The 24,867-nt window shown below is 36.3% G+C and overlaps 5 protein-coding genes and 1 pseudogene across 5 annotated transcripts; 4 read left to right on the top strand and 2 right to left on the bottom strand.

Annotated features, from left to right (window-relative positions):
* Positions 1–143: 143 nt before the first annotated feature.
* Positions 144–6,788, top strand: LOC105769721 (aspartic proteinase 36). Its single transcript, XM_012590543.2, is given in 13 exon segments — positions 144–611; positions 705–825; positions 1,173–1,600; positions 1,700–1,743; positions 1,746–1,855; positions 2,728–2,810; positions 2,898–2,994; positions 3,135–3,204; positions 3,381–3,587; positions 3,925–4,049; positions 4,811–4,912; positions 5,017–5,114; positions 6,352–6,788. Coding segments are annotated over 13 exon segments (1,908 nt in total). The 5' UTR covers positions 144–360; the 3' UTR covers positions 6,524–6,788.
* A 273-nt stretch (positions 6,789–7,061) lies between these two features.
* LOC105769723 (peamaclein) lies at positions 7,062–7,525 on the bottom strand. Its single transcript, XM_012590546.2, has 2 exons — positions 7,402–7,525; positions 7,062–7,284 (listed from the first exon to the last, which is right to left on the bottom strand). Exons 1-2 carry the CDS (start codon positions 7,481–7,483, stop codon positions 7,100–7,102), a joined length of 267 nt encoding a protein of 88 aa, XP_012446000.1. The 5' UTR covers positions 7,484–7,525; the 3' UTR covers positions 7,062–7,099.
* A 4,084-nt stretch (positions 7,526–11,609) lies between these two features.
* LOC105769314 (3-oxo-Delta(4,5)-steroid 5-beta-reductase) lies at positions 11,610–13,385 on the top strand. Its single transcript, XM_012589862.2, has 2 exons — positions 11,610–11,874; positions 11,972–13,385. Exons 1-2 carry the CDS (start codon positions 11,836–11,838, stop codon positions 13,106–13,108), a joined length of 1,176 nt encoding a protein of 391 aa, XP_012445316.1. The 5' UTR covers positions 11,610–11,835; the 3' UTR covers positions 13,109–13,385.
* Positions 13,386–15,902: 2,517 nt separating this feature from the next.
* On the top strand, positions 15,903–17,745 carry LOC105769315 (3-oxo-Delta(4,5)-steroid 5-beta-reductase). The gene is made up of 2 exons (XM_012589863.2): positions 15,903–16,219; positions 16,304–17,745. The coding sequence occupies exons 1-2, from the start codon at positions 16,181–16,183 to the stop codon at positions 17,438–17,440; spliced, it is 1,176 nt and encodes a 391-aa protein (XP_012445317.1). The 5' UTR covers positions 15,903–16,180; the 3' UTR covers positions 17,441–17,745.
* A 1,906-nt stretch (positions 17,746–19,651) lies between these two features.
* LOC105769719 (cytochrome B5-like) lies at positions 19,652–20,662 on the top strand (annotated as a pseudogene).
* A 118-nt stretch (positions 20,663–20,780) lies between these two features.
* LOC105769717 (uncharacterized) lies at positions 20,781–24,215 on the bottom strand. The gene is made up of 5 exons (XM_012590538.2): positions 23,848–24,215; positions 23,471–23,585; positions 22,727–23,365; positions 22,430–22,607; positions 20,781–21,315 (listed from the first exon to the last, which is right to left on the bottom strand). Exons 1-5 carry the CDS (start codon positions 23,922–23,924, stop codon positions 21,290–21,292), a joined length of 1,035 nt encoding a protein of 344 aa, XP_012445992.1. The 5' UTR covers positions 23,925–24,215; the 3' UTR covers positions 20,781–21,289.
* Positions 24,216–24,867: the final 652 nt, after the last annotated feature.

The raw sequence follows: 24,867 nt of genomic DNA on the forward strand, positions 1-24,867 counted from the left end.
ACCGATTCAAAAATTGGTTGAAGTTAGTAAAAATTGAAAATCGGCACAAAATCTACTATTGAAGAGGTTGAATTAGTTTATAAAAAAAATTATATTATCCCCTCAAATTATTTACCCCAGGATAACGGTCATCCGTTAGATTCACCGCGTGCTTTGATTGAAACGCCTTCAACGAGGTTTCCCATGATTGGCCGGCCGGCAATCCACAATGCTGGTTGAATTAAAAAACACACAGAATTTATCCGTTTCTGTTTCCTCTGTATTTGTTTAAAGAGGAGTGTTCGTAAGCGTGTCGTTTGTCTGTCTGCATTGCAATGGTCTGTTGTCATTGACCTTAATTTGGAGCCAAAGTGAGGCGCCATGGCTAGAACCTGGCTTCACCTAACTTCTTCCTTTCTGATCGTCTGTTGCGTAATCGGGTTCCTGATCTCCACCGTCGTTGCCGAAAATCATCAACGACCGCCGACGGTCCTTCCGCTAAGTCTATCATCACGCAATCATTCCCTGCATCGGCACGTGGACAATCTACGCCGTCGTCTCTTCCAATCGAAGCTCTCCGGTTCCACTCCAAATGCTCGCTTGAGACTCTACGACGATCTCCTATCGAACGGGTCTCTCAACTATTAAAAAAAGTTTATTCTTTTCCTTTTTGAATTTTTTGAAATATTGAAGAAATTTGCTTCTCAATTTCTTGTAATTTCCAGTTACCATACGGCTCGGCTACGGATAGGATCGCCGCCTCAGGAATTCGCTCTTATCGTGGACACCGGAAGTACTGTAACTTATGTTCCTTGCTCCAGTTGCTCACATTGCGGCAACCATCAGGTTAGGTTCCGTGATCCGTCTTCTCCAGCTCGCACAGTTCGGCTTACCCCGTTGTTAATTGTAATTAATTAATTTGAAAATTGATACCTTTTTAAAAAAAATGAGATTGAGATTTTTAACTTTGATTAAATCAAAATTACTGAGTTATTAGCTTAATAGAACTTTAACGAAGCTAAACTGGTGATTGTGAGTCTTAATCTTAAATTTTTATCACTATTATGAGAAAGTGAGTTGTCTAGGCCAATAGATTAACAATCTCGGTCTAATTTTTTCATTTCTAGTTCTGTCAGTTGGAAATTAAACGAACTGGTAGTTCTCTGAGAATTTTATTTCTTGTTAGAATCCAGGATTCAAGGTTCCAACCAGAGATGTCTAGCACTTATCAACCTGTAAAATGCAATCCAAGTTGTAACTGTGATGATGAGCAAAAACAATGCACTTATCATAGACGGTATGCTGAAATGAGTTCCAGCAGTGGGGTGCTTGGGGAGGATCTTGTTTCTTTTGGGAATGAAAGTGAACTTATGCCTCAGCGTGCTGTGTTTGGTTGCGAAAATGTGGAAACAGGTGACCTTTATAACCAACGAGCTGATGGTATAATGGGTTTGGGTCGTGGGCGGCTTAGTATCATGGATCAACTTGTAGATAAGGGTGTTATTGGTGATTCATTTTCTTTGTGTTATGGAGGGATGGATGTTGATGGGGGTGCAATGGTTCTCGGAAAAATCGCTCCTCCTCCTGATATGGTCTTCTCCCATTCTGACCCTTTCCGCAGGTATTCCTCTCTTACAGGATCATATTTGTTGGATGCTTTTTTAGCAAAAATGCATCCAATTCTTCTCACTCATTCACTATAGTTCTTGAATGTCAACAGCCCTTACTACAACATTGAGATGAAGGAAATTCATGTTGCTGGAAAGCGATTGAGTTACCAGATGGGGCCTTTGATGGAAGGCATGGAACAGTTTTGGACAGTGGAACAACATACGCTTACTTTCGACGAGATGCTTTTGCTGCATTTAGGGATGCTGTAAGATCTAACTGTTGAGTTTCATGCTCTGTTTAGTTTGATCACTACTCAAGTTCACTCCCTATTCTATGATTAATAATATTCACGTTGTTAACTGAAGCTTAGAAAAAAATTTAATTTTGGTTGTGTAATTTAAAGATCATGTACTTTTATTTCTTTTACATTCGCTGTAGTTGATAAATGACTGCTCATTTTTTCATTTATTGTAATGTATGCTACATTGAGAAGAGTGACTTGGAAAATTATTGCATGTATATAACAAGGCAACTGTGCAGGGAGCTGAGTACGGATGCATATATCTGGGTTACTACTTTCATAGCACTTTGAGGTGCTGCTTCTTAAATATTGTTAGTCTATATTCATCCAATTTTGGAACTTGTCATTTCTCTTCAGAAGTTTGAAGCATTTCTATTCTTCATGGTTATTATCCGTTTAAGCAAACATGTAATGCATTTTCATAATTATTGTTGGGAAAATAGTAATAGCTTTTTGTCAAGGAAAAATAAAGTACTAATAAAGCATTAATTGGCTAATTTCAATTTCATTTGTCATGAAATTAGCATGTTCTATAACTATTCGGGGTTGATTTCTTTAGTCTACAGTCTAGACACTTGGGATTTATATTCATTGAACTGTTGCTTGTTCTGTTCCTCAATCTTAAAAACTATGGCTGCAACCATGATTAGTCTCTTTCATCAGAAATTACTTAATTTTGGTGCTGTTCTGTATGTGACTTGAACTACTGTCAGTTACTTCATAATTGTCATCAATTGTTTAAATTCAATCTTTATTAACATAAATATCAGTATCGACATATAAGCAAGCTAATCTTCAGACCTGTTCTTCATGGTTTTTTTGCTGTTTAAATGCAGATCCTTAGTGCAGTTCATTTTCTCAAAAGGATCCCTGGTCCTGACCCTAATTATAACGATATCTGTTTTACTGGTGCTGGAAGGTGCTGCTGTAAATTTTTACCATTTTATATGAAATGCTGTCATTGTCTTGAATCCATCTTAATGGTTTCTGTGGGAATGTGATACAGGGATGTCTCACAACTACCAAAAATTTTCCCACAGGTTGAGATGGTATTTAACAATGGAAAGAAGTTATTGCTGTCTCCAGAAAACTACCTGTTCAGGGTAATTGATCCTCCCCCCAACTTTGCATGCTTAAAGCTAAATTTAAGTTCAAACTATTTTCTGTGCTAGTTTTTCAAAGTTCAAACAACTATCTGATATGTATCTCTTTTCTCTTGGTCTCTTACTGGCATGCTTCGTAGCATTCAAAAGCTAGTGGTGCATATTGCTTGGGAATTTTCCCAAATTCAGAATCGACAACTCTTTTAGGAGGTATGTTGTGCAACTGTAACATAGTGTGTTATATAGTTTTGGAGCTGTATGCCAAAAATATAAAATTCTTGTGGTACAATTAGGCTTGCCTGGGCCCATATTCTCAAGTCCAACTTAACATGTTTGTTTGCATGACTGCAGTAATAATCTGTTCAATTTTTGTTTGTTTGAGGCAGGAATTGTCGTCCGGAACACCCTAGTTACTTATGATAGGAGTAATGACAGGATAGGGTTTTTAAATACTAATTGTTCTGAACTATGGAGGAGAGTTCAGTTCTCTGGTGCTCCTGCACCAACTCCTTTAGTCTCCCCAAGCAAGGATACTAAAATGGAAATTCCTTCTGTACTATCCCCAAGTGGGTCACCATCAAATGTTCTTCCAGGTGCATGGCCTATTACTTGCTTCCTCACCATGTTTTCCACATGTTCATTGGTTTATGAATTGATGAATCATGATTGCAATTTAAGTAAACATACTTCCTTATATATAAGTTAGTAGGGAAATTATTTTCTCATGAAGGCCTATTATTGTTAAGATGGCCTAATTTCATTTCACATCATTTGTGGTATAATCTTGTTTACTCCATAACCGTCTTTTTCTGCTAGCATTAGGGGATTGCTGATTGCTTTAGACTTAATAGTGTTTGCATCAATGGGTGCTTATTTCTTTGTAAACTGTACATTTTCTCTGATGATATTCTCCCCAAACATGGTAATCAGGTTCATTTCATGTTGGATTTATAACGTTTGATATGTCAATTAGCACCACTGATTCAAACTTGAAGTCCATCCTCAAGGAGCTTACAGAATTAATTTCGGAGGAACTGGAAGTCGATAATTCACAGGTATGGCTGAATTACCTTGACTTTAACCAAGTTTTTGAGGCCTTGTGTGAATTTGATTTGAGGTTGCGCTCTGGGCTGCTTTTGAAATATTTTATTTATTGATTCACTCTTTTAGGAAGAATTGCCTATCTGGTTATTGGTGCATCTCTATTGATGTCATATATTTGGAATTACTAGTAGAATTTTATGGTTTTCCCGAAACATGTAGCATGTAGATTTAACTAGAGGTATCTACCTGCCAGGTGACCTATTAGCCACCCAAAATTTGGTTGAGGTGGCCTAGATAAAAAAGCTAGGCCTAATAAAGGTTCCAGCTGGGGCCAGTGAAGATTTCATTCTAGGCCTGAACCTTAAATCTTACGCATAAAGCTCACCTTAAGCCTAACTCAAGTCTGGCCATGGAATCAGTAGTATTTAAATTAAACTTGGGGATTTATCATGCTTCCCTTAAATGTGATCTTCTTAACCTCTTTTCTGGGTAGTGGGCATGGCCATATAGTGACCACTGTTTGCGTTTAGCTTCAAGCATAAACTCCCGTAGTTATAAAATTTAGGTTTGTCCATCAGTAACTAGTATCTCTTATTGTGCTTTGTGTTTACCAATTATGAATTAGTCTTTACCTGGTTCTCCTGTAATTATGCCATAAAATTTAGGTTTGTCCATCAGTAACTAGTATCTCTTATTGTGCTTTGTGTTTACCAATTATGAATTAGTCTTTACCTGGTTCTCCTGTAATTATGCCATTGGTTTGATTTTTCAGATTCGCTTGCTTAATGTCACTTCACAAGAGAAAGATTACCTTGTTAGATGGGGCATTTTTCCTGCTGAACCTGCTAATTATATCTCGAATACCATTGCAAGGGTATTTCAACTACTGTGATACCAATATTTTGCATATGCAACTTAAAATTTTCCATCTATTTACCCCAGCGTTTATCTGAAGCTTTTTTTCCTTTCTATTTGCAGAGCATCATCCTGCGCTTAAGGGATCATAGAATACAGTTACCTGAGAGATTTGGAAATTATAAGTTGATGGAATGGAATGCCGAACCTCAAAGGAAGTTGTATGCTCTCTTTTCTCATTACTAGTCTATTATTCCTTTTATGCTACTAGTGTGGTTTCAATTGTCTACTATTATTGTGACAAATAAATCTTTGGAGCATTTTGGATCATGAAGGAGCCGAGAAGTCTTGCCCGCTTATTGCAACTGAAAATTATTAGTAATATTTGGATCAGGCAGTTGTTTTCTTTCCGGGACTTAAAGGCCAAATATGGTCTACTTTTGGTTTATTTAAGGCGTACTTAAATTGAGTGGAGAAGTAGAAGGCTGAAAGAGGAGAATAGAAGAGTGGAAAGAAAATTAATTTTTAGTCTGCTTGGTAGGAAGGAAATGTGAGAGGAAAGAAAATAGGAGAGTGGTCATTTTCCTTCTTAATGCATAAAAAAAGAAAAAGAAAAAGAAGATAATTCCAATTTGGAAAGATAAGAACAGAGAAAATGAGAAAGACTGAAGTTAAGTGTGCACTTTACAAGATTAAGCATCTTTTAAAATTTTCATTTCTTTCTTTCATTTTTCAACCTACCAAGTAATGGAGGGATAGAAAATTATATTTTCTATATTTTTACTTTTTTCCTTGATTTTTTTTTCATCTTTTCAATTTTGTTTCCGCTCACCAAGCAAAGCCTTAGAATCACATGCTCACATGTATTTAGAGTGTACATGGTTACATACTTCTGTTAGTTAAAAAGTAAAAACTGATTGAAATACACAAATAAAAACGCAATACAAGAGTTGTGGGATGGTGCTGGTGGAGATAGGCTATCAGATTAGCATTATTTTTGCATCCCAGGATTGATGTGATAATTAGGAGGGTAGGGTTGGGAGGGACATGTGATGCAGCAACAGGCCCCTTGGTTTAGACCATGATATTTGCTGTAGTATCTATTACCTGTCTACAGGTTTATGTGTGTGGTACATGGGTGGCCTTTTTTCTTTCTTGTGCCAGTACGCATGACCATGTGCACTGTGCAAAATTATGAAAATTTCCGATACTGATTTATAGGGTCTCAACAATCATGTCCATGTATATTCAAGTTGCTCGACCTGTGTCCAATGGAGTTACATTAAAACTAGGAATTCTTATGGAATTTTAGAGAAGTAGAGCCTCAGCTTTCTTTTTTTGGGTTGATCAGGGGTACAGTCTTTCCTTGAGTGTATATATTGTTTCTTTTCCCATTTTCTTGAACTGGGTTAGCTTCAAAAATTAACAGTGGGTTCGGTTCTCACTCGGGCTTTGCAGGACATCGTGGCAACATCGCTTTCTGATAATGTTAGTTGGATCCGTCACAACTCTGATTCTCAGTTTATCAGCTATTGGCATATGGTTGGTCCACCGGCAACGACAACAAACTGCTTATGAGCCTGTTGGTGCTTCTGTACCAGAAAGATATCTTCAGCCTCTTCAATCTTAAATATTTATCTGGGAATAGTTTTCTTGTATACTATATTATTATTCTGCATACCATACATGCTTTTGAAGCTCTCAAAACAACAATGATGGTGCTTCCAAGCCAGACCAGTACTACTCGATGAACTACTACCCAGTGCCTCTGTTGTAAATGATAGTTTATCATCCATTTTTATTAGAAAAACGGAAACAAAAAGGAAATCTCTTTGATTTCCTGAGATCAAGTTATACGATACTTGATCCAGAAGGAAATTGCAAACTTGATTGAAGATCTTGTGAGCTTGTCCATCGTCATTAACTACAAACAAGCCAGCAGCATCGGTAAAAGTGTTCTAACTGCCATTTAAAGTTCAACTATCAATTTTCAATTTAGTGATCACATTAGATAATTCAACAAATGAAGCAACTTAACCCAGAAACTATGGAAGACACCATTTATTCATTTAAAACCCTTAATTAGCTTAATAGAAACCTTTTATGGGTCCTCGTCCAAGAAGACTCTTTAAGACGTACAGCCCCCACAAAAGCTAAAATTCGCCTTCTACAACAGTTAAGCAATAGCATGTATTTAAGACAGTATTTAAGGGCACTTAGGCAAGCCCTTGTAGTTCTTCATGTCCCTGTAGCAATAGCATTCGTGCTTGTTCTCGTAGTTCCCTGACGGAACACAACTGCATTTCTGACAGCAAATGTTACAGTACTTGAAGCACCTCTCTTTAAAATCTGCCTTTGCGCACCTTGCCTTGCACTTGTACGCACAGAAACCTGCCATACATGAAACCACAAATCATTCATCCATTACCAGTACAATGCATGGATTTACAGGTTTTTTTTTTGTTTCTTTTTTTTTTCTTCTTTCCCGTTAGCTTTATTTACGTATACCTGAACCAGCCATCGACTCCTCAAAGAGAAAGGAGCTGAGAACAAGAGAAACCAGCAGGAATGTCACCAAAACGAGCTTCATTTCTTTTACAAACAGGGTTTTGTTTACAGTAGCAAATAAGGCCCGGGAATTTAAAAAAAAAAAAAAAAGAACGTATAATGCTAGTGTACTGTTTTCATACGAGAGTTGGTAATGTAGATGGAGCCCCCTGAAGGGGCTTGTTTATATAGCCAGGAGCTAACACTGGTAGGTAACAAGTAAGAAAATTGTTTTGGGTTTGATTAGCGTGACTCGTATTGGTTTATGGCTTTAGCTGCACTGCCTCTGCTGTAATAAAAACTATACTGTTGAGCAACATCAATACCAACCATATCGCATGCAATTATGGCTTTAAATCTACTTTTACAAATTAAGTTGTTCTGTGATTTGATCTTCTTGGTAAACATGTGTTTTGATTGTTATAGTCATCTGGTGGAGCTTACATTTGCCTTTGCACAGTTGTGAAATGTTTACTTGAAGCTTCACTTCCTTTCCTCTTCTTGTTATATTATAAGTAAATGACAACCAACTGGGAAAGGTAAACCAATTTAAAGGTTTTTTTATTATTATATAAACTATACGATATTTAAAGCTATTTGAAGTTCAGAATAAGCAGATCTTAAACCTTAGAAATTTATGTTTGTTGGTGTCTTCTGAATCACTTAGTAGAGAAAATGTTTACCTATAAATGTTTATTCATCTATAACTTTAAAATTATTTATCAATAAATATTGCATTAAATTTAGAGATAACTTTCAAAATATATGAAATCGGAAACTCAAAGTTTCTATAAATTAAAGGCATTAAAGTTTATATTTTTATGATATTTCTTATTGTTTATCAAAATTAAAATGCAACTATCAACAAGTGTTACTATAGTGTTAAGATACATTAAATTTATAGGAAAGAATTCAAGTTTGACTGCATGTGACACATTATTTGCAATTTTATGTGAGAGTTCTACAATACCGATAAACACCAAGAAGTTGTTAACATTTATAAATACTCAATCCTTTGTATTTCTATGCAAGTCATGAAATGTCTTTTTTTAAATAAAAAAAAAACTTAATAATAATGACAATAAAACTCATTTAGATAGGGTGCGAGCTTCAAAGAAGTCGTTTCCATCAAAGACTAGAGAAGTTACGTGCCCAAAGTAGCAACACCGGGAACTGGTTGGATAATATACCAGTAAAAGCTTGGACTAAGTCATATGATTAAGGGCGACGTTACGGTCATATAACAATCACGTCATCTTTAGTTCGGAACCAACTAAATCAAACGACTAGAGAATCCTGCCAAACTACTCTTCGCACACAGTAGGGATAGTAGGTGTACTTGTCTCCGTCACTGGAAACTATCTACTGGAAGTTCAAGCTAGAGTGCAACATCTTCAAGTGTAAATTATATATACACTCCCTGCATGGTAAATAAAACTAACTAGCATTAAACAAACCTTGACAACACCCCCATTTAAGGCGCCCTCTTGATTTTTAAACACGATCATATCCCTGCCTAATTTTGAGGATATTAAAGAACATATTTGCAAATTTAAATCAACATTATTATTAGCAATAACATCTATATATTATATAAAAATAAATTATTTTACCGTTTGAAATATAGGTAAAGATGTGTGATTCATAATTGTTCGAGAACTTGATGATGAGGATGCCATATTTACGATTTGCATAAATTCAACATAATTGGCAAATCTAAATTAACACAAAAATTCAACTATATTTAATATTTTAATATGTTTACAATATAAATAATCTGTCGTAATTTAATATGTCAAATTAGGCTCTCTAAAATATTTAATGAGTTTATTCTCAAGCAATTAACAAGTTTTTTTATACTTTTCGTTAGTTTTTAGTTTTCAGTATTAATAATTGTTTTTATTTGGTTTTACTCATTTTGAGGCTCAAATTGACAAAATAGTGTCATTAGGAATTTAATGATGCGTTTGAGTTGGTGTAGGGAGACGACGACGACCTTGAGGAGAACTACATTTTATGTGGGTGTCACGGCACTGATGTTAGGATGTCGCAACACTGAACCTCCATTGTCTTAATGGTGCAAGACTTTAACAAGAAATCAACCTGGAGCAGACTTTCGAGAGTGTCGCAATACTGAGGCTGTTATGTCGTAACACCAAGTCTCCAAGGTCGTGATATTGTTAATGGTTGTTAAAGTGAAAAAGCCATGACCACTGTCGAAGATGTGTCAACACCAGCCAGTCAATGTTGTGACATAGAGAACCCCCAGAGCCAAGAGTGTGTCACTGTCGAGGGTGTCGTGACACTGAAACTTAGATGTTGTGACACCGCTGCCTGACATGGTGAAAAATACTGCAAGGGTAATCTTTGTCCAACACCAACCTAAATCAACTCATTACTTCAAAGGCAATTGTGCCAACATTAGGGTTGAAATTTTATCTCTTAAATATGTTTTGGCTATATCAACTTAAAGAGTCACCTTTGTATCATATTTTTGGCTTAGTAGTTAGTTTCTTCTCCATTTCTAGGTTTTGATTCTTTACTTTTCTGAGCTTAGTGGTTGTAGTGATAGTTTTACCAGTTTTTAATGTAGCTTTTCTCACTTTGCAATTAGATACTCAAACTTTTCTTTGTATTTTGATTACTCTTCAGAACCTTTAATATATTTCAGCTTTGTTCACTTTTAAAAGTGTAAAAATCCTAACTTTATTTGTGCTTTCTTCTCCATTGTTGTTGCTGTCATTCTCCAAAGAACTCATCAAGAATAGTAAGATTTCTCTAACCTTACTTTTATGCTTTATTTAATGAATCATTTGAGCATGTATTTGATTGGTGTTGTTGTGTTGGTGATGCTAGTAACTAAATTTTGTGGTGGTTGGTTGATAGAAATATTACATATTTAATTTTTGGGTCAAGGACTAAACTGTAAAAACTGAACTAAATCGAATAAATTTTAAAACCTAGACTTTACGCCTCTAGGTGAACATTTAGATAGGTGAGATCGAGAGGAGAGCCTATCGAGAACCAATTCATTGTCACGATTTACCTTGATGAGATCGAGATATAAACTAGACTAAATCGTCTAATTTAATAAAATGGTGATCGAGAGGTAAAATCAAACCAATTAGGGATTTAAACCCTTTAGATCTCTAATCCAAGAATTAATTAGCAACATGGAAGTCAACCGATCACTTTAGTTCTTTGAATTGATTTTTTGTACACTTTCGATTATTTTGCAATTTAGTCATTTTATGTAGTAGATAGTGTAATTAACCATTGATAATGATTTGTTGTAATAAAATACTTAAAGAATAGCTAGCTAGACTTCCTGTTTGCATGCATTTTCATTGTTGATCACCTTATCACTCAAATTCTCTTAGGTTCGATCTTTGAAATACTCTGTATTCCATTATAATATAAAAATATTACACTTGCAGGTAACCACTATAGTCCTAATTGTATTTGTGTTGATTCCATAACCTCAACACACGTATGCCAAAACACGACCAACAAATATATTAATATATAAACAAAATATAATTATTATATAAATAAATTTAAACCTACATATTGTGATATAAATAAACGAAACTATTAATATATATAAATTGTTATAAATTACTATATTCATATATTAGAACTAACAACTTTAATGGATTAAAAAACTAACATTTTTAATTTGACCTCTATAAGCTCATATATAAAACTATTTTTAACATTTTATAAATTAATGAGAAAATGAGAGTGAACAAGACCTTGATGCAGCAGGAAATCGGTTCACGATAGATCGATTTTCGTCCCTCGGCCGTCTTCGGACTGGCGTGACATCTTGCATGGTTTTCAGTCGTTTTACCGACAAGTTTTTAACCCGTTTGACTGACGAGCAATGATTTTACTTAACTGACCCTTTCTAACTTGATTATGATTTATGACTATTTCTTTTCTTCTTTTCCAAAACATATTATCGTAAATAGAAAAAAGTGTGAAATTTAGCTTGTGAAAACCGACTTTCCCTCCCGGCGCGCTTCTATTTAAGTTATTTTTATTTTGTTTTGTTTTAATTTGATAAAAAAGAAAAAAGCAGAGAAAGGGACAGAAATGCCCCCCAACTGGAGTCTCCCTAACATCGTTGTGGCTCTTCTCTTCTCACCCTGACCCTGTTGTCGTTCTGTCGCTTTCCTTAAATCACTTCTATTATAAATTGGCTTAAACAGTAATCATGAAACCCAACTACCAAGAACGATAGACTTTCCAACCCAAAATTTCAAATCCCTTGATTCCTTTTTGTCAACCAAGCATCCCACCCGGACTGTTAGTTCGCCGTTTCATCAACTTCCCAACCTTCCCTTTTTCTTTAATTTCCTACCCCAATTTTCGCCACAAATCTAATCCAAAATGAGCTGGTGGTGGGCTGGTGCCATTGGGGCTGCTAAGGCAAGTCTCTTTCCTCTTTTGGCTTGCTGGATTTGTCTTTACCTTTACGAAATTGCTTGTGATTTTGATTTTTTTTTCATTGTTTTAATTTTTGCAGAAGAAATTTGAGGAAGATGAAGCACCAAGAAGCTTCCAGAGCGTTGGGCTGATCATTGGAGTCACCGGCATAGTCGGCAATAGCTTGGCTGAAATCCTCCCGTTATCCGACACCCCCGGCGGCCCATGGAAAGTATACGGGGTGGCTCGTCGGCCCAGACCCAACTGGAACGCCGACCATCCAATCGAGTACATTCAGTGCGACGTATCCGACCCGAATGATACCGAATCGAAGCTCTCTCAACTTACCGACGTCACCCATATCTTCTACGTCAGCTGGATCAACCGAACATCCGAAGCCGAGAATTGCGAAATCAACGGTTCCATGCTCCGCAATGTTTTGCATTCCGTGATCCCAAACGCACCCAATCTCCGCCACATCTGTCTACAAACAGGAGCCAAACATTATCTTGGACCGTTCGAGTTGTTGGGTAAGATCCAACCGCATGATCCGCCTTTCACCGAAGATTTACCGCGGTTGAACGCTCCCAACTTTTACTACCATCAAGAAGACATCCTCTTTGAAGAAATCGAGAAAAAAGAAGGATTAACCTGGTCGGTGCACCGACCCGGAGTCATATTCGGGTTTTCGCCTTACAGTTTAATGAACCTCGTTGGCAGTCTTTGCGTTTACGCCGCCATTTGCAAACACGAAGGCAAACCGTTACACTTTCCTGGGAGCAAAGCCGCTTGGAACTGTTACTTTGAAGCTTCGGATGCGGATTTGATTGCGGAGCAACATATATGGGCGGCGGTGGATCCGTACGCCAAAAACGAAGCCTTTAATGTGACTAATGGGGATGTTTTCAAGTGGAAGCATTTGTGGAGCGTTTTGGCAGAGCAATTTGGGATAGAAGAATTTGGGTTCGTGGAAGGGGAGAACCGGGGGATGGAGGAGATGATGAAAGAGAAGGAAGGAGTTTGGGAAGAAATAGTGAAGGAGAACCAGTTGCAGAAGACGAGTTTGCAGGTGGTGGGAAATTGGTGGTTTACGGATACGATATTTTCGGCTCCGTTGCAGATGCCGCTGCTCAGTATGAATAAGAGCAAGGAGCATGGGTTTTTGGGGTTTAGGAATTCCCGGAATTCATTTGTTACTTGGATTGATAAGATGAAGGCTTACAAGATTGTGCCTTGATCTCATTCAATCTCTTGTTTCAAATTGTTTCCTTGGTTTTTCAGATGAAGATGAAATTTCTGTTGTTGTACTTCTAAAATAAGTTCGTAGGGTAAGCTATTAATTGGCATGCTACCGTAAGATGTCAGAAACAATTGCTTACCTTCAAAGAGAAGCTTCTGTTGTATTTGTGAAAATGCTGTGTGCTTTTCTTTTCCCTTTATTTGTTTATGATGCATTGTTTATTCTATCTTGTAGAATCCTGAATTATACTATTTATACTTGTTGATTAGACAAAGTCTTGGCAAATTTATTGCATATCAGTTCAATATCATGGTTAATAGTTTCTGCCTGTGGTAATGCTGTTATATGATTAGCTTCCGTTAAGTGATTATACATTTTATAATCAGCCTTGTTATTTACTTGGTTTTAGCTTATAGTTTTGAATTACTCTTTCAGCTTTAGTCTTAGATTTTTGGAAGCTTACTTTGTTTGATTAGTTGCCTTCACTTTATCTTTGTGGTGGTGCTTGAGATATGACCATGGGGGATGATGACTACCAGTTATGAAAAGGTTTGCAAGTGGTCCATATGGTAGACATTCCCTAGGCTGATGAAGGGGTAAATTCATATTGGCTTTATAACAGCACAAATGATTCCGAGCTGATACCCACCTTAAAGAACTTGCAGAGTTAACAGGCACGGAACTATATGGTGGTAACTTGTTCACCCATTTGAGTTACTGTATACTGATAATCTGTTCACCTACCTGGGTGCCTTTTCTTATTTAAGTTTATTTAAGGACCCTCTCTAACTTGACAACAGAGGAGAGGCTGATCCATCCATTTGTTTCCCAAATGCTGTGTTGATTACTTCGTTATTATCTGGTGAACCTTGATACTAGAATGTAGGTAGTATTTTGTCTTTTTTATTAAAAAAATTGAATAAATCAAAGAATAAATTAGTTCTTTTGTTAACAACTGTCTGGTCATTTCATTAGACACGTTAATTTTAATGGTAGAAATTGAGAAAATTGTTAACAAAAATATTAGTTTGTTATTTGATCTAACGATAAGGATTAACTTGTCAAAATTTAGGGCAAAATGTAATATGATTTCTAGTACAAGAGTTTCTATGGTTCTTGTACAAGTAAAAGTATAATAGAAGCTCTTGTAGGAGAAGTTGAATTACATTAAAAAATAGATAGATTAATTTTGTTAATCATGCTAATTTTTACCATAAGAAATGATTAACTTTTTTTATCTAATGTAAAAGAATTAATTTATTTAATTTTAAATTATAAAGAACAAAATATAATTTATCTCTTAATATAGAAATTTGTATAACAATTTTATGTTGTAACTGATGTTTGATGAATTCAACTTAAGATTCTTTCCCTCAACTCTCAGGTTACTTATATAAAATAGAATTTTAATCAAGATTTAAAATAAAAGTGTTTGAACGAAAATCTAATGTAAATAAATTTCAAAGTAACTACGTAAAATGGGTCCAACCAAGACTTAATGTTAATACATCAGCTATTACGTATTGGTTTGGGAAAATAATGGGAAAGTCCTTTACCCTGTCATTCATGATTCAGGGTGAGTTTGGATGGGCGGTGCGTTTATTTGCGGTTAGTGTAAAAACAGCGGTGGTGATGAGATTAGATACTGTAGCGATACTATAACGTGAGACAAAAAGTAAGCTAAACGCACCACACCACACCCAATCGTCCATCCAAATCCACAATGACAAGAAAATTTGTTGGATGCTGCATCTTCTCCACAATAACAAGTAAAAGGAACAGGGAGAAGTCTAAAATTTTTGTAAGGATGGAAATTAAATATTTATTATTTTTAGGGAACTAAAATACAATTTTACTTTTATTAATTTTAAAATTTTAAAAAATTAAAATATTAAATAAAAAAATTCTATTTTAAGAAGATTAGGCCGTAACCACAAATTATTTTTGCCTATACCAATGATATAAAATTTAGGATTGAATTGAGAGAAAATGTAAATACTAAAAATTAGGTCAATTTTGTCAAATAATAAAATTTGAAAAAATTAAATTACTAAATCGATAAAATTAAAATGATATAAAACTAATACCAATGTCACATATTCCTTTTGATTTTTATATATTTTAATATTTTAGTCACATCTTAACCTATAACAAAAGTGAACACTAGTCTTGGTTTATGGCTTTAACTACATTGCCTCTACTGTAACCCAAACCATACTGTTGGACAAGCTTTAAATCTACTTTTAAAATTTTATTCAGCAAACATTCATGACATGGAAATTTACTGTATTTGATGAAGCTTAAATTTGCATTTTTGCACAATTATGACATGTTTAAGATAAGCAAAGAGTTGTGACCAACTTCAATATTTAAAGCTATTAAATTTATGTCTGTTTCATGTCTTAATAGAGAAAATGTTGAATTATTTTACTCATGAATTTTGTGGTTCTTCTAACAATGGATGGAGCTTGAAATGCTGTTAAGTTTGAAAACTCAAGGTTTGTGCAAAATTAACGTCATAACGTGAGTAAAGAGATCAGCATCTTATCCAACTACACAAAGGGCTGCCTAGAGACTGTTCATTCATCCATCATCTTACCATTCGTGTTAGCTTGTTGATTTGCGGTGTTGATGGTGTTCTAACACTAAGGTTTTGTTTGATAGAGTGAAAAGAAGATTAAAAAGGTTTAGAAAAATAGTAAGTCTTTCACTCTAATTCTTGGTGGAAATTTTGCTCATCCAGACTGGGTGTTGGCTGCGCTCCTATTTGCTTTTCAATCCCAAAAAGAAGAGTTTCCATATGTGAATCCCAAACATCGTCACGGCTCTCCTCATCCCTTTTGTCGTTTTCATGAATTGCTTGCTATAAATTGGCAACAAGGAGTATTACTTAAAACCAAGAACAAAATCCTTTCAAATCCCTTTAATCTTCTTGATCAATAAAACCACCCCACCCAGATTGTTAGTTAGCTATCCCATCAAATCATCTATCATCAATTTCCTAACGTTTCCTTTTTGGTTTATTGCCGTCTCCCACAAATCTAATCTAAGTTGTTTTAAAGAAAGAAAATGAGCTGGTGGTGGGCTGGTGCTATCGGAGCTGCTAAGGCAACTCTCCTTTTTCATTGGCTTGCTGGATTTCTGTTTACCCTTCACGAAATTGATTCTTTTTCTTTGTTTTAATTTTTGCAGAAGAAATTTGAGGAAGACGAAGCACCGAAAAGCCTCAAGAGCGTTGGGCTGATCATTGGAGTCACCGGCATAGTTGGCAATAGCTTGGCTGAAATCCTCCCTTTATCCGACACTCCCGGCGGCCCATGGAAAGTATACGGGGTGGCTCGTCGGCCCAGACCCAACTGGAACGCCAACCATCCAATCCAGTACATTCAATGCGATGTATCCGACCCGAATGATACCGAATCGAAGCTCTCTCAACTTACCGACGTCACTCATATCTTCTACGTCAGCTGGACCAACCGAACATCCGAAGCAGAGAATTGTGAGATCAACGGTTCCATGCTTCGCAATGTTTTGCGTTCCGTGATCCCAAACGCACCCAATCTCCGCCACATCTGTCTACAAACAGGAGTCAAACATTATCTTGGACCGTTCGAGTTGTTGGGTAAAATCCAACTGCATGATTCGCCTTTCACTGAAGATTTACCGCGGTTGAATGCTCCCAATTTTTACTACCATCAAGAAGACATCCTCTTTGAAGAAATCGAGAAAAAAGAAGGATTAACCTGGTCGGTGCACCGACCCGCAGTCATATTCGGGTTTTCGCCTTACAGTTTAATGAACCTCATTGGCAGTCTTTGCGTTTACGCCGCCATTTGCAAACACGAAGGCAAACCGTTACACTTTCCTGGGAGCAAAGCCACTTGGAACTGTTACTTTGAAGCTTCGGATGCGGATTTGATTGCGGAGCAACATATATGGGCGGCGGTGGATCCGTACGCCGAAAATGAAGCCTTTAATGTGGCTAATGGGGATGTTTTCAAGTGGAAGCATTTGTGGAGCGTTTTGGCAGAGCAATTTGGGATAGAAGAATTTGGGTTCGTGGAAGGGGAGAACCGGGGGTTGGAGGAGATGATGAAAGGGAAGGAAGGAGTTTGGGAAGAAATAGTGAAGGAGAACCAGTTGCAGAAGACGAGTTTGCAGGAGGTGGGAAATTGGTGGTTTACGGATGCGATGCTTTCGGCTCCGTTGCCGATGCCGCTGGTCAGTATGAATAAGAGCAAGGAGCATGGGTTTTTGGGGTTTAGGAATTCTCAGAATTCGTTTGTTACTTGGATTGATAAGATGAAGGCTTACAAGATTGTGCCTTGATCTCATTCAATCTCTTGTTCCAATTTGTCTCCTGGGTTTTCAAAACTTTTGTTATTGTACCTCTAAAATAAGCACATAAGGTAAGCTATTATGGCAGTGGAATGTGGAACCGTAAGATGTTAGACACACTGGCTGACCTTCAAATGTTGTCTCCCTGTATTTGTTTATGATGCATTGTATTTTATCCTATTCTAATATTAGAATTATACAATAAAAACTTGTTCGGTTAGACAAAAGCCTTGGCGGGAAATTTATTGTATGTCAATTATTGTTTAGCTTCCATTAAGTGATTCTACATTTTATAATCTGCGTTTTTATTATTTACTTGGTTTTAGCTTTAAAGTTTTCAACGACAGTTTTATCCTCTTGCTTGCCTGCCCCTCCCCGATTTCCTCTTCCCTCTCGCTAGAATTGATATGCCACTCGTCAACTTCCTTACCCTCTATGGACAGCGCCACCAAAACTGTCACCATAATCACTCAACAAACCACCGAATCACGACTTTTCTCTCTTTCTCCCAAATGCTTGGATAACCGAAAAAATTAAACAGAAACTCAAAGTAGGAGTGTTCAAATGGTTAACCAATCGGTTAACAGAACCAAACTAGTATTAACTAAACTAACTGAACTTTTTAATCTTTTAACCGTTAATTGAACTAAAATTTTTCAAAAAAAAATTAATCGAACCGAAATATTTCGGTTAATTGAATTAACCGAAATTTATATATATTTTTTGTTAAGACAAGTATAAAATATATAAAATAAATAAATCTATAATGTTCATTTGACCGAATTAACTGAACTTAACTAAACTAGTAATAGCCTAATACATATAATATATAATATTATTTATTAACTTTGATTAATTCTGTTAATTACACAATTTCAAATCTAATTAACCGTTGACCGACCTTCGATCGAACTAGATCCGTTAACTAACCGATTAACCGAATTAGGTCGATTCGATCGGCTAATTCGATTTTAACCAACATTTTAACACCCCTAACCCAAACTACCGAAGCAGACAAAACCGTTGTAAGAAAATTTGACTGAAAAAGTGTTTGTTTCATGAATGAAAACGGAATCGAAAGAAATTATAAGTAAAAGGCAGTTAACGGCACCAGCAAAAAGGCTTACGCTCGCCTCTGCGACAGTTAATTCCCCTTAATATTGTAATAATGCTAATTATTTATATGTTAAAACATAAATATTTAAATATGTAAACCCGCTGTTTGGTGCAGGTATAATTCTAGTTTCAATTAAATTAGTCGAATAGGGGGTTATATGTGGGATAATCATCTTTGGGTCAACAAATTACTTTTTAGCTAGTAATAAAATATAACTAATAAGGGTAATCTGAATATTATATATTTAACTATTACTTTTATATTATTTTAGTTAAATTTACCCTTAAACGGTAGCAAATATATATTTGTAAAGATTACTGTTTTGTTGTGGCTATGAGTTCTGGGTAAAATACGACAATTTGCTATATCTGGCAGACTGGCACTTGTCTTTATTCTTTTGGAGGAGACATCAGACGTTAGGCATGGAACATGTGCAATCACAGGCAACAACTCTGATGGCCTGCAAAATTTAGCTTAGCAGGTAGCTTCGTGTGTGTGTGTATATATATATATATTCTGGTACTCCATTCATATTCCAGGGAAAATAGAATAACCAGCAATTAAAAGGGTACAATTAAGAGAAAAAAAGACATTAATTGTTGCCTCTTCATTAATTCATTTTCACCTGTATTAAATACTATAAGTCCATTCATATGTTGTAGTCAAATGTTAAAACAAATATTATATGTATATGTAAAATGCATAGCATAAGGTCTCAGTTTAAGAAAAAAAAAGGAATAAGGAGTTAATCATTCTTTCATCCAGAAGTCCTCTGAGCATTTTAGGACCCGGTATTAATATTCCTTTAATTTACTTAGCTCCAGAGTCCAGAGGTTCCTTTGTTAATCTGTGGTAAATTAGTCATAATAAGTCATTCGCACTGAATATATTCATTATGTGAAATGTTGTGGCTGTGTGGGGGTCGGGTTAGGCATCTAGGGTCACATCACATGCCTTAGAAATTGGCTGTGGTTGCAAGTCCGGATTCCAACCTTCCGAGCAAGGCATGAAAGTGAACCACTTATCCGCCCTTTTCGACTCTTCTTAAATTCCAGTTTCGTGCCTACGTATCCCATACGATTAAAATGATGCAACTGAAAATCAGCGACTGCAGTTTGGATGATATAGTTAGGTCAATCGAACTGCAGTGTTCTGTCCGTAAAGCCCAACTCCCGACTCTCTATCTTCACAGCTCTGCACGTGCACATCCTCCTCTTTTTTCACCAAGTTTTGGTAGGTGGCGTGCTGAGAGCTACCCTCGCCATCCATCTAGGATAATTTGGGATTTTGCTAACCGAAAAAAATGACCGCCCGTTTTCAGTCTATGTCGCAAAGCAAACAAAATGGCAGAATAAAGTGTTCGCCTTCTCCCAGGTTGCTCAGCACAAATCAAAGATTGCTGGCTTGCCATCGATGGCAGAGTAATCCATCCAGCTCTCTTTTCATTATAGGATTGTTCCAAGTAGTGAATTAACTAGACTTGAACTTGACCAACTCTAATGCCTGTAGGCACTGAACGTGACAAGGTGCCTGGAAGAACATCCAGGAGGAGAAGGGGTGTTGATAGAGTCAGCAGGTAAGGACACCACACAGGCATTCAGCGATATTGGACGTAGCAAATTGGTTCAGATGTGACTCCTCAAATACTTGGTTGGCATTCTCTAGGGTTACTCTTTCAAAAAAGATGCAGATGCCCAGGTTGCTTCGATTGAAGAACCCAAGAAGAAAGAGATGAGTGCTTTTGTGATCAAGGATGACAGTATGCCCAAGTATGCAAGCATTGTCGAAATGTTCCTACCACTCTTGGTTGCTGGTTCCTACTTCTCTTATAGATACCTCACTACAGCCTCATCAATGGTGTAACTGATTTGGTATGACCAGAAGTTTCAAGATGAACCACCAAGCCAATTTCAAAATGCCTTCTATTTTTTCCTTTATAAACTAATCCTGGTCTATAATATTTTATAGAGTTGGAATTTTGCTCAGAGATCAGTCCCTACTTATCTCTGATGCGACCATTTCATGAAGATAGATAATCTTCCACCTCTTTTTTTTCCTGATAAGGGTAAATAATCTATAATCTACTATTATTACTAGGTCATTAGTGTCATTAAATATTCATATTACCCAGCAGGAAATTACTAACAACTTAAACGTTTAAAGAACAAAAAAAAAAAAAAAAGGCTGCATCAGATGGATTGAACGACCAAGAAGTTAAGTTTAAAGATGGAGCTGGGATGAGACCAGCAAAGGAACTTCAACACTTTCTGCCATTTAGGTTTGAGATCCAAATTAGATGAAATTCCCACTTCCCTTCTGCAGCTCTTAATTGGTTACAACTTAAACGAAACTGGTAGGGAATGGAGGGTTAAAATGCTACACGTTCGTATTAATACAAAGTACTATTCCAGAAGAAAAAGAATACATATATTACATCATCTGACTGCCTCAGTTCAAATCAATCATCCCTCTGCTCCCTGGTAACAACAGGACTTCCCCCTAGCCCGAATAATCAAAATCGGAGGAGACAGAGAAACAAGAGGTTGTCAAGGAAAAGTGAAGGGGAAAAGGTACTTACTTTTTGTTGTACTACCTTCACTCAATACTTCACCGTGTATAACATCAGGGTGCCAGCATAACTTGCACAAGCTGGACCCCTTAACAACCTTCCCCCAAAATATTTAGCCACTGAGTATGAACTGCCAGTCGAAGATTCTGTGTCCTCATATTGCATAAAATCCAATTAAAACTGCATAGGATGACAACAAGTTTAGGCTTCACAGACTTTCACGAATTCAATTTAAGAAATGTGATTATGTGAATACGATTACAAAATACAACATGAGCACCACAATCTGAAAGCATACAAAACAAACAATGATTTTACTGCAGGGGTCTATCAAGGCATTTAATCCTGGTTCTAATTATTTCGACACATCCCATGTGATCTCTGGCCTGCCACTGTTTTCCACTAGCAAAGAGTGAATCCTTAATGAATCCCCAGACCCGTGTTGTGCCATCTAAAGTCTAAACCACGTGAGTTATCCACTTTTATTTTGTTTCTATTGAAAGCAACTACCATCATTTATGTAAAACTTTATCCAATAGCCAATCTTTTATTGTATTCCAGTGCACTCATCAAATTCCAAAAACTTCATACCCAACAGGCATCAAGCAAAATTGTTTAAAATATCCAACTGAGCTTCTCCATTCCATTCAACCTGATAGCTTTAAAACACCCTCTTAATTTTCTCATCTCTTATGACTAAACAATCCTATCCTATATATAAAAATGAAACACTTAGGAAAGTTGTTACCAAGAACACCTTTACTCCATCTTTAATTTTTTTCTCCTCAAATTGCTTCATGAATTCTACATGACCTAAAACACCAACATTCTAATGTATCATTCATCTGACGCAAGTTCATCTACTCTAATCATTTGTCCAAATTAGCTTGTATCTGGATTCACAAGCTCTATACATTCCAGTATATCAAGAAACAAAGAATCTCAGGTCCTAGTGGCTAGATATGCAATTCAATTTCTTACTAGTTATTTGGGGCACATTTCTTCAGTTATAATTTCCTTTCAGTCACTAGTCTATGCACATTTAATGCTCCTATACTGCACTGGAATGAGAATTCACCATTCAATCAAAGTAGCAAAGCACAGATTCTAATTAGCACAGATATTAGTGAAGAATGAAACTGCCTTTAATAATGATAGACATATAGCAGAAGTTTTTGCTCAAAATTTTAAAAATATGAGTGTATGCTTTATTCCTAAAAGAAAAACGAGAAAATATAAATAACAAGTCCAAAAAGTAGAGCAAAAAAACTAAACAAGTTTCAAGCAAGCTCACCAATCAAACAAAGGAAGAGGACAACCCAAACTGCTAGTCGAATGGGATGACCATACCGCATTTGATACTGAGACCTTTGGAGTAGTCTTTGAATAGCCCCATACCAGCCGTAAAGTTGCTTATCATAATTATCACAATCTAGGCAACTCTTACTTCGTTCATAGCATGCATTGAGGCCCTATAGGAGGAAACAATAAAACAGGAATTTATAAACACTAATGGGATAGCATAGGAAATAGTAACAAAAAATTTCAAAATCTATATCTCAAATAGGATAGCAGTAGATTAGGCATTCACCGTAGCCAGCTGAGGAGATCTCAACAACTCTGTATTAGACTCCGAATCACAATCTACTGCCTTCCACTTCCTGAAACCATTCTTCGACCACTTCACCTTGGCTACAGATTCCATTGAATTTAGGAAACCAGAGAAGCTTGGTACCTTTCGTGGGGGAATGGAGGGCTGACCATTGGAAGAGTTCTGTTCTAAAACATCCCCACCGATAGCAATCTTCCAAGTGCCAATGTTGGCACTAGCACTAGCAGTCCTCCTATGCCCATGTGACTTCTCGCCCTTAGCCTCGGAGGAGCTCCACTCAACAGATTGACCTGAATTCTTAGAGCAATGTGGCACAGATTCTATATTGATTCCTCGTGGGATTTCATTAGTCCTAGAATGACTCTTAGGAGGAAGTTCCTTTTCACCGGATACAGTTGGTCCGGACAAAAATAAAGCAAGATCATCGCATTCACCTTTGTCCAATCGCACCCAAGGCATTGATGTCTTACCCTCCAAAAGGGCTGATTCCTGCAATGATTTTTCAATCTTTGAAACCTGATCCTCAATTGCCACAATAAAATCTCGATGCCTGTCTCTCACGTCCTCACTTGAATTTGCATTGTAGCTTGATTGTACAGCCCTTTCAAACTCCTCTAACTGCAAAACCAATTCAATTTCTCAAAACGCTAAACCAATCACAACTCCAATGAAAATATTCACCGGACGAACAATCCATAAGAAAGATAGAAAACACAATATGACCTGCCATTTTGTGGTGCCAAGGGTAGTACGCAGGTCTCTACGAAGTTCCTCGAAATTCCACGAACTACAAACGTCTTTGCTGGCGTGTATCCATGTCCGATATGTCGATTCCATCCTTTGGGACGGGAAAAGAAAATTAACGTGAGATAACTAGTTTCCAACAAATACAAAAGCACTAATTCAAAAAAAAAAAAACGCAGCAAAAGAATTTCAAGCGATTATTGAGTAATTGAAATTCTGAACCTTAGTTTAGCATTTAGGAACTTAATTCGAAATCTTTAGGTTTCAGACTAGGTCTACAGAACCAAAGAAAATTAGGAGGAAAACATAGTGGAGCCGATAAAAGAACCCTAATAAGAAAAAGGGAAGTAATTTACCTGTCCGCAGATTCCTGAACTTCTTCAGCCACAGAGAAGAAAGGATCTTTTTCCCATCGGTCAAAACTCGAAGCCATCTCAAAAACGAATTGAGACAATAATTTGCAATGAAACGAAACCAAATCAACGATATCTGCGCCCACAATTTTGGTTGTTTTTATATATTAGAAAGAAAAAAAGCTAATTAAAATTTGAAATCTAAAGGCTCCTTAAATAATCCAGGAACTGAAGTCACAGATGAACAAAATCTTCAAGATTTGAATCGGAAAAGAATGGTGAAAGGTAGAAGGATTCGGCTAAAGAGAGAAAATCAAGAAGGAGACAGAAAGTGAATTATTATATAGATTTGAAAGATCATAACAGACAGCCAACGTGGTGCCTTTATCTTTGATAATTATGTTAAATTTATTGATGGGAGTTTGACTGCGGAGTACGGTTAAATCGAAACACGATGTCGTTTCTTGACAAAAGACAGAAGGGTGGTCAACACTCTGAGCCTTAACCTGGTGTTCGTTTTTGAATTTTGACCGGAATTCAGACAATGTTGCCGCGTGGTCGAATCTTCGTTTCCACCTGAACTTGAAATCGGTCAACCTTAAGATTGGATTCATTTCAAACTATTTATTTTTGAATTTTTATAATATTTTATTTTTGTTATATCAAATAATTACAAGGTTGGATGTTCGAAAGTAGATCCAACCACCAGCTAGTATGCATTGATTAAGGAAATAAAATAATCATTATTATTAACTTCAAACATAAAACATAACGCTAAAATATATTATAAGTTTTTACTCTTAATAAATTTAGAAAAGAAAAATTTTATAATGAATTTTAATTAATAAAATAATTTTAACCTAAATTTCTAAAAATAAAAACATAAAAATTAAATTTATTATTTACTAAATGCACAAGAATTTATGACATATTTTAATAATAATAATAAAAAGAATATTGAGTCTCAATGGCACTTTTATTTTCTAAGAGCTTGTCTTCTCTTTAGTCATTTCTTGAGTGTGG

This window comes from Gossypium raimondii, chromosome 5 (assembly GCF_025698545.1).
Source record: "Gossypium raimondii isolate GPD5lz chromosome 5, ASM2569854v1, whole genome shotgun sequence".
NCBI lineage: Eukaryota > Viridiplantae > Streptophyta > Magnoliopsida > Malvales > Malvaceae > Gossypium > Gossypium raimondii.

Excerpts from the sequence above, each read along its gene's own strand:
- LOC105769315 (XM_012589863.2), top strand. The coding sequence starts at position 16,181 with ATGAGCTGGTGGTGGGCTGGTGCTATCGGAGCTGCTAAG. Across the intron at positions 16,220-16,303 it reads GTGCTATCGGAGCTGCTAAG|AAGAAATTTGAGGAAGACGA; the intron begins GCAACTCTCCTT and ends TAATTTTTGCAG.
- LOC105769314 (XM_012589862.2), top strand. The coding sequence starts at position 11,836 with ATGAGCTGGTGGTGGGCTGGTGCCATTGGGGCTGCTAAG. Across the intron at positions 11,875-11,971 it reads GTGCCATTGGGGCTGCTAAG|AAGAAATTTGAGGAAGATGA; the intron begins GCAAGTCTCTTT and ends TAATTTTTGCAG.
- LOC105769723 (XM_012590546.2), bottom strand. The coding sequence starts at position 7,483 with ATGAAGCTCGTTTTGGTGACATTCCTGCTGGTTTCTCTTGTTCTCAGC. Across the intron at positions 7,285-7,401 it reads GGAGTCGATGGCTGGTTCAG|GTTTCTGTGCGTACAAGTGC; the intron begins GTATACGTAAAT and ends CATGTATGGCAG.
- LOC105769717 (XM_012590538.2), bottom strand. The coding sequence starts at position 23,924 with ATGGCTTCGAGTTTTGACCGATGGGAAAAAGATCCTTTCTTCTCTGTG. Across the intron at positions 22,608-22,726 it reads GATCTCCTCAGCTGGCTACG|GGCCTCAATGCATGCTATGA; the intron begins GTGAATGCCTAA and ends TTCCTCCTATAG. Across the intron at positions 21,316-22,429 it reads CCTCTTCCTTTGTTTGATTG|TTTTAATTGGATTTTATGCA; the intron begins GTGAGCTTGCTT and ends CATCCTATGCAG.